The 9,294-nt window shown below is 37.7% G+C and overlaps 1 protein-coding gene across 1 annotated transcript in view; it reads right to left on the bottom strand.

Annotated features, from left to right (window-relative positions):
* Positions 1-262: 262 nt before the first annotated feature.
* Positions 263-9,294, bottom strand: part of IMPG1 (interphotoreceptor matrix proteoglycan 1) — a 134,574-nt gene continuing 125,542 nt past the window's right edge. The window contains exons 17-18 of the mRNA XM_041747463.1: positions 2,308-2,380; positions 263-340 (exon numbers count right to left, since the gene is read on the bottom strand). Of these exons, the coding sequence (XP_041603397.1) occupies positions 263-340; positions 2,308-2,380 (151 nt within the window). The remainder of the gene's footprint in view (positions 341-2,307; positions 2,381-9,294) is intronic.

The raw sequence follows: 9,294 nt of genomic DNA, 5'->3' as shown, positions 1-9,294 counted from the left end.
ATATGTTTTACTGATTGTGTTTTGGATTTTGATAATAAGCATATTTTTCTGCAGAATGTGCTAGTCATCAAGTACACAATTCTTCTCTATTTGAAACATGGTGTGTATTGGTTCTCAATGTTGACTCTATGCCTGGATTCCAACGACTGGTGAATATGCCTGCCTATATTTTCAGGACTTTAAGAGTGGATACAATTTTCCTTGAGAAAGCAAGCCATTTCTCTTGAGACAGATTAAATTACAATCTGTACATTTTTAATATTTAATTTCCTTCCCCATCTTGATAGTTAAATTCTTCATATCCTCCGGTCAGTAATTCAGAATTTCTTTTCCTGATTATCTGGAAGAGAAATAGTTTTAAGAGCTTAAGAAATGCCACCTGAGGTCAAATCTGTATTTCACTCCAGTGTCACTTCTGCTGGTGTTAGAAAGAATATGCATGCTGTTTAGGGTGTCCTCTTGGAAAGGTTTGGAGATGCCCTCCAACATATTCCTACCTTTATAATGTAGTAGGAATATATTCCATCTCTTTTTAAACCCATTTAGATTCTCAGGCTGAACCATCTCTTGAAGCAGAGGGGACAAACAGTTCATGACCAGTCACCACATTCCCAACCGTAGCCGACGTGATTATTCTATGCTGCTTCCTTGTTTGAAATGTGGTCCTTGGGATCCCTGGGTGGCGCAGCGGTTTGGCGCCTGCCTTTGGCCCAGGGCGCGATCCTGGAGACCCGGGATCGAATCCCACGTCAGGCTCCCAGTGCATGGAGCCTGCTTCTCCCTCTGCCTGTGTCTCTGCCTCTCTCTCTCTCTGTGTGACTATAATAAATAAATAAATAAAAATTAAAATAAATTAAGAAATGTGGTCCTTAATTTTACCTAGTACTTTAGGATTTATTTGGTATTTCCATCCTCCCGGACATTTTGTTAATATCAGATCTGATGTTTCATTGTCATTTTTTGGCTCTAAGACTGAATTTTTTCTGTCTTTCCAATTTCCTTTACTTCAGGAAATCAAAATAGTACACGTTATTCCCAGTGTGCACCTAGATAACATGAAATTGAGTCTTTGGTGTGGTTGCCTCAGTATCCTTGATTATATATTGATGGTAATAACTTGTTTCAGGTACAAGCTTTGATGCGTTCATTTCCACCCAACTCTAGATCTCAGGTAGAGTGGGCACTGGTTGATTATCACTCACTTTTACCATCAGAGGTGGTAAGTTTTTTTGAAGTTTTAAATTTTAGACTAAAAGTTGTTCAAGATATTTTCTCAAAAGTTATTTTTAAAAACTATCTAATTTAACCTGGTTATAGATAGGTTATTTCCCTTTGTAAGAAAATTATTTTAGCAAAATAAGTTGGATGAATAATTTGAAAGGGATACCTAGGACACTGGAAGGAACATTTATCTGAGGATGAACCTTTAGGAATTTTTCAATTTACTCACTGTTCACAAATCATGTTTCTCCTATAGATTTTTCTACATATTTTTGCTTTAGCTCATTATTTGAAATCAAAAGAAGATATTTTATAAGAATATGCATAAAATTATTCAGTTCCAGGAATATAAATTATTATGAAAATTTCTACCTGTTGCAATGCAGTTGCTAAATTGCACATATGCTTTTATTAGAAAAAGTGAATAAAATACTTGGATCATTTCTGTTATTTTATTGTTCTGTTTATACACTTAAGTTTTTTTTTTTAAAGATTTATTTATTTATTCAGAGAGAGAGAGAGGAGGGGGCAGAGATACAGACAGAGGGAGAAGCAGGCTCCATTCAGGAAGCCCAACGTGGGACTCAATCCCAGGTCTCCAGGATCACGCCCTAGGCTGCAGGCAGCGCTAAACTGCTGTGCCACCAAGGCTGCCCTATACATCAGTTAATGCAAGCCTTGTCTCTATCTTCCTTGCACTAAGAAATGCATCTGCCTCTCACCCCCTGCTTACAATACTAAATTAAAAAGCTAGGTGAATAAATGGAAAGTGCTCTTACTTATCTCTATTTAAAACAAGGGAAATATCAGGAAGGGAGACAGAACATAAAGACTCCTAACTCGGGGAAACGAACTAGGGGTGGTGGAAGGGAGGAGGAGGGCGGGTGTTGGAGGGGAATGGGTGACGGGCACTGATGTGGACACTTGACGGGATGAGCACTGGGTGTTTTTCTGTATGTTGGTAAATTGAACACCAATAAAAATTAATTAAAAAAAAAACAAAAAAACAAGAGTCAGACTTAGAAATATTTTAAATTTTCTTTAAAATTCAGTCATTAAAACCAACATATAAAAGTATTATTTTACCTTGTTATTTTGCTGCTGTTGGAACTTTTTAACACGAGTTTTGTATGCTTGATTTCTAGAGTGACCTGGTGACCTACAAAAGAAAGCAAAAACATAGTATCCTATTTCCTGGGCTTATCAATATTAATAACCACTCTAACCTTCTACTATTTTGGCTTTAAAATTACTATGACAATGAAAATGGATAGCCTGTTTTTGCAGGGGCCTTCCATTACAGCTAGAGAACTATGCCTTCTGCATCCACTCCTGAGTTTTGCCTTCCAGTTGGCTTACTGTTTCTTAGGCAGTGGTGTCAGAAGGATTGAGCAAAGCTCATGGGAAAGATGAGTGATAACTTCACCTTGCAAAAGTGGAGTTATTTTTTGCCTTATTTTTAAAGTCAAGCTGTGAGTCGTGGTTGCTGAAAAACAACTGTGCAAGGACATTTGTTCATACAATTTAAAAATAAAAGTTATTTTAAAATTTGACATTTATAATTCAAGACTTTTTAATATACATATTATATCATTTCTGATGATAGTGTATACACATTTTGCACCTTGCTTTTTCCCTCTTTCCGTTATAAAATGGACATAATATTGGGAATACATTCTGTTCCCTTATCAGTAAACTATTTTCTTTCTCCCGACATGCTGTCCATTATAATTCCAGGGAAAGCTGGAGAGACGGTATCACTATAGGAAGGAAGGAAGAGCGTCTCCTGGAGGTGTAGTTGGAGAAGACTTCATTGTTCCCGTTTACCACCAGCTAAGGGAGCATTTTTAGCTCCCACTTACCCTGGCTGGGTAATTTGGAGGATCTGAAAATCCTAAAGCATGGGCTGGTGCCTGGGGTCAGACTAGATCACAGATGAGGAAACTAGGAAGATAGAAATTTTCCAAAGGGCCTGGTGAGGCAAGAAGAGCCCTCTGCCCCCAACCCCCATACATTTAGATACCACCTTGGAGAAAGGAAGGGAAGGGAAAGGATTTTGAGCCTTTGATTCCAAGGGAACAGAGTTGCCTAAAGTGATTGCTTCAACCATTAATCCGATGAAATTTTAAAAATTGGATTGGATTATATTACTCTAACCCCTCCCTGCTTAGTTTCCTCCCACCCCCAACCCTTCCCTATCCAGTGGAGAAAGTGCTCAGAAGGGAGTCAGGAACAATGACTAAAGATAAAAAATGGATCCTTCTCCTGCCTGAGGTTTAGCAAGTTAGTAAATCTGGGATCGTAGTTAAGACAAGTACTTAATGTAGACATTAAAACCTCCTCATAGATGCCACTTTGCATCATCATTTCTTTTATCTGGCTCCTATGTTTGGAAATAATTTTCTTTTTTTTCTTTTTTGGAAATAATTTTCATTTCATAAAAAACATCATGAAGGACACATTAGGCCTATTAAATTAAAGGACAGAGTGAAAATTTTTAGAGTGAGGAGGAAAATTCATAAATAATTTACTCTATTAGATCTAGATTTGCATTTTCTGCATATGTATAATGATAATTGTAATTAATAAAAGCCAAACTCATTAAGCTAAAAAAGGGACCTCTGAAAAGGAAAATTTTGTTTACTCTTGGAAGAATTTTTACCAAGTCCCTAATATAACCGAACCTATGTATATAGGACAATCAAAATTTAAGGAAATGAAAACTGTATGGGGTATACTCGTAAACACTGAACTGAGGAAAAGAATAGAAGGAAAACCAAAAAGTAAAAATAGAATGAATGATGACTTGGCAGTAGAATGACAAAGAAAACAAATGGAAATATTCATTGTGTATCAATGGACTCATCAGTAAGGCATTTGCCTTCGATATAGTTTTCCCATCTCTTTCTTCACTTTCAGGTAGAATGACAAAAACACAGCCCAGTTTACAAAGCTTTAGAGAATCCTGCTTTTGTTGTGACAACACTTCAGTGTCATCAGCTGATTTGCTTCTGAGTTTAGGTTTTTTTTTTTTTTTTTTTTTTTTTTTTGAAGATTTTATTTACTTATTCATGAGAGACACAGAGAGAGAGAGGCAGAGACACAGGCAGAGGGAGAAGCAGGCTCCATGCAGGGAGCCCAACGTGGCACTCGATCCTGGGACTCCAGGATCACGCCCTGAGCCGAAGGCAGATGCCAAACCGCTGAGCCACTCAGGCATCCCATGAGCTTAGGTTTTTTTTTTTTTTAATTTTTTTTAATTTTTATTTATTTATGATAGTCACACAGAGAGAGAGAGAGGCAGAGACACAGGCGGAGGGAGAAGCAGGCTCCATGCACCGGGAGCCCGACGTGGGATTCGATCCCGGGTCTCCAGGATCGCGCCCTGGGCCAAAGGCAGGCGCCAAACCGCTGCGCCACCCAGGGATCCCGAGCTTAGGTTTAAATGCCAGTACGGACTCTCAGTTTTTTCCTTACAGGGCTGCCCTTTGATATCAAACAGCTCCAATAATGCTAGCAGCAGAGTAGTTTACCCTGAAGAGCACTATCTGATTTGTTCCTCATCTAAACCCATGAATGTATTCCTATCATCCCCATTATATAGGCAAGAAATTTGAGTCTTAAAGTTGTTCTGGTTGCAACTATTTAGGGTATTGCTTGAATTTTAACTTGTTCTAACTCTAAAGCCTCCAGTCTTAATCACTGTCTTCATCGATGGTTGATAAGGTCTTAAACTGTTATCTGATCCTCACGTAAGTAAACTGTCAGAGACACATAAATGATGGCATCTTGAGGCAAAGGAGGAGGTGGCAGGGATTCAGGGGGCGGGGTCCTCAGCACCACTGTCCTTTGGTTATTCCTCTGCCTAGAGTCTGTCTGAGGCAGCTCCTGGGAGCAAGGCATTTGTCCTCATGGGGAAAGATCAGGGTTTAACATTGAGCAATTCTTGTCCTTTCTATGGTTAACTGGAATAGTAGTTGAGTGTATCTGTCATTCCACATATTTCCTATGCTTTTCCTTACATATTTGAATCATTCAAAATTGTCAATATTTGATGATTGGTTACTGAAAAAATGGTAATGCCATATCGTTGAATCTAATATACTTATAAGTACATAGTTTTAATATTAAATTATTATATAAACAGGATATATTATCCTGCAACTTACTTTCTCATTTAATTAAAATGTCTTATTTCTATGGCAGCTCCAGTAGAGCTATATTATTGCTTTTAACTGTTATGTTCCATAGTGACTCATATACCACACTATAACTTAACTATTTCTCCATAAATGAGATGTCCAGTCAAAGCATGATGTGGTGAACATTTTGTAAATGTATCTTACTGCACAAATGCAACTATTTTTCTAGGAATAATTGTCTAAAAGTAGAGTATTTGAATCAAATTTAAAATTTTATCAATACTAACAAATATTTCTTGAAAAAAGGTTTTTCCAATTTACACATCCACCAACAATGATGGATAGAAGGAGAGATCACAACCAACACCGAAGAAACACAAACAGTTATAAGAACACATTATGAGCAACTATATGCCAACAAATTAGGCAATCTGGAAGAAATGGATGCATTCCTAGAAAGGTATAAACTACCATAACTGAAACAGGAAGAAATAGAAAACCTGAACAGACTCATAACCAGCAAGTAAATTGAAGTAGCAATCAAAAATCTCCCAACAAACAAGAGTTCAGGGCTGGATGGCTTCCCAGAGGAATTCTACCAAACATTTAAAGAAAAAGTAATACCTATTCTTCTGGAGCTGTTTCAAAAAATAGAAATGGAAAGAAAATTTCCAAACTCCTTGGAGGCTAGCATTACCTTGATCTTAAAAGCAGACAAAGACTCCACCACAAAGGATAATTACAGACCAATATCCCTGATGAACATGGATGCAAAAATTCTCACCAAAATACTAACCCACAGGATCCAACAGTACATTAAAAGGATTATTCGCCACGACCACATGGGATTTATTCCTGAGCTGCAAGGGTGATTCAACATCTGCAAATCAATCAATGTGATACACTATATTAATAAAAGAAAGGACAAGAACCAAAGGATCCTCTCAACTGATGCAGAAAAAGCATTTAACAAGGGACAGCAACCTTTCTTGATTAAAACACTTCACAGTGTAGGGATAGAGAGAACATACCTCAATAGCATAAAAGCCATATATGGAAAGCCCACAGTGAATATCATTCTCAATGGGGAAAAACTGAGAGCTTTTCCCCTAAGGTCAGGAACACGGCAGAGATGTCCACTATCACCACTGTTGTTGAACATAGTACTAGAAGTCCTAGCCTGAGCAATCATACGACTAAAAGAAATAAAAGGCATCTGAATCAGCAAAGATGTCAAACTCTCAGTCCTCACAGATGACATGACACTCTACGTTGGAAGCCCAACAGACTCCACCTCAAAATTGCTAGAATTCATACAGGAATTCAGCAACGTGGCAGGATATAAAATCAATGCACAGAAATCAGTTGCACTTCTATAAACTAATGAATGAGACAGAAGAAAGAGAAATTAAGGAGCCAATCTCATTTATAATTGCACCAAAACCCATCAGAGACCTAGGAATAAACCTCATCAAAAAGGCAAAGGATCTGTACTCAGAAAACTACAGAACACCCATGAGAGAAATTGAGGAAGACACAAAGAAATGGAAAAACATTCCATGCTCATGGATTGGAAGAACAAATCTTGTTAATATGTCCATGCTACCTAGAGCAATCTATACATTCAATGCAATCCCTATCAAAATGCCATCAACTTTTCTCACAGAGCTGGAACAGATAATCCTAAAATTTATATGGAACCAGAAAAGACTCCAAATAGCCAAAAGACTGTTGCAAAAGAAAATCCAAGCTGGTGGCATCACAATTCTGGACTTCAAGCTCTATTACAAAGTTGTAATCATCAAGACAGTATGGTGCTGGCACAAAAACAGACACACAGGTCAATGGAACAGAATAGAGAACCCAAAAATGGACCCTCAACCCTAAGGTCAGCTAATCTTCAACAAAGCAGGAAAGAACATCCAGTGGAAAAAAGACAGTCTGTTCAACAAATGGTGTTGGGTAAATTAGACAGCCACATGCAGAGAAATGAAACTGGACCATTTCCTCATACCATATGCAAAAATATACTCAAAATGGATGAAAAACCTAAATGTAAGACAGGAATCCATCAAAATCCTAGAGAAGAACACAAGCAGCAACCTGTGTGACCTTGCCTGCAGCAACTTCTTACTAGACATGTCTCTAAAGGCAAGGGAAACAAAGGCAAAAATGAGCTATTGGGAGTTCATCAAAATAAAAACCTTCTGCACAGCAAAGGAAACAATCGACAAAAGGACAGCTGACAGAAATGGAGAAGATATTTGCAAATGTCTTATCAGATAAAGGGCTAGTCTCCAAAATCTACCAAGAATTTATCAAACTCAACACCCAGAGAAAAAAATCCAATCAAGAAATGAGCAGAATTGGGGATCCCTGGGTGGCGCAGCGGTTTAGCACCTGCCTTCATCCCCGGGCGTGATCCTGGAGTCCCAGGATCGAGTCTCACATCAGGCTCCCTGCATGGGATCTGCTTCTCCCTCTGCCTGTGTCTCTGCCTCTCTCTCTCTCTCTCTCTCTCTCTCTCTCTCTCTAATGAATAAATAAATAAAATCTTAAAAAAAAAAAAGAAATGAGGATAAGACATGAACAGACATTTCTCCAAAGAAGACATACAAATGGCCAATAGACACATGAAAAAATGCTCCATATCACTCAGCATCAGGGAAATGTAAATCAAATCACACCAGTCAGAATGGCTAAAATTAACAAGTTGGGAAACAACAGATGTTGGTGAGGATGTGGAGAAAGGAGAAACCCTTGTACATCGTGGGTCAGAATGCTGTGGCCACTCAGAAAGCAGTAGGGTTTTTTGAAGTTCCTCAAAAAGTTGAAAATAGAGGTAACCCAGGAATTGCACTACTGGGTATTTACCCCAGAGATAAAATGTAGTGATATGAAGGGGCACCTGCACCCCCATGTTTTTAGCAGCAATGTCCACAGTATCCAAACAATGGAAAGAGCCTAGATCTCCACTGACAGATGAATGGGTTAAAAAGATGTGGTATACGTATACAAGCAAAATCTTGCCATTTGCAGTGACATGGATGGAGCTAGAGGATAGAATGCTAAGCTAAATAAATCGATCAGAGAAAGACAATTATCATATGTTCTCACTCATATGCGGAATTTAAGAAACAAAACAGAGGATCATAGGGGAAGAAAGAAAAAATAAAACAAGATAACATCAGAGAGGAAGACAAACCATAAGAGACTCTTAATCATAGGAAACAAACTGAGGGTAGCTGGAGGGGGTGGAGTGCAGGATGGGGTAACTGGGTGATGGGCATTAAGGAGCACAGCTGATATAATGAGCACTGGATATTATGTAAGAATGATGAATCACTGAACCCTACCTCTGAAACCATACATTATATGTTAATTAACTGAACTTAAATTAAAAAAAAAAAAACTAGTTTTCTCTGATGTTACCCACACTGGATATTTTTGATATTTTTTTTTACCAAACTCATGAATAACAAATGTTATCTCTTTATTGCTTTTGGATTTCCCTAATTATATTGAGACTGAGCACATCTTTTCCTATGTTTTCCTGGTCATCTGGATTTTTTCCATGAATTGCACTTCTGTATTCTTTGCCCATTTTAATATTAGCATGTTTGTCTTTTACTGATGTGTAGGAGCTGTTATTATTATGGCTGTTCAACCTTTATGATATAAGATAGGTTATAAATATTTTTCTCCCACCTTGTTAATATGTTAATTTTATTTATGGTGACTTTTTTTCTGGGGAAATCCTCTCACTGTCATCTGGGTTGGTGTCTTAATTAGGGAAGTCATTTTTTAGTTGAGGATTATAGAAATGGTTTTAAAAATAGTTTTCCTCCTACTTTTAAAGTTTTGATTTTAGGTTTCAATCTTTGATATGGAATTGATTTGTCTATAGTAAAAAACTAATTTTATTTTTTCC

Source organism: Vulpes lagopus, chromosome 1 (genome assembly GCF_018345385.1).
Source record: "Vulpes lagopus strain Blue_001 chromosome 1, ASM1834538v1, whole genome shotgun sequence".
Taxonomy (NCBI): Eukaryota; Metazoa; Chordata; class Mammalia; order Carnivora; family Canidae; genus Vulpes; species Vulpes lagopus.
This window is presented reverse-complemented; position numbering and strand designations above follow the sequence as displayed.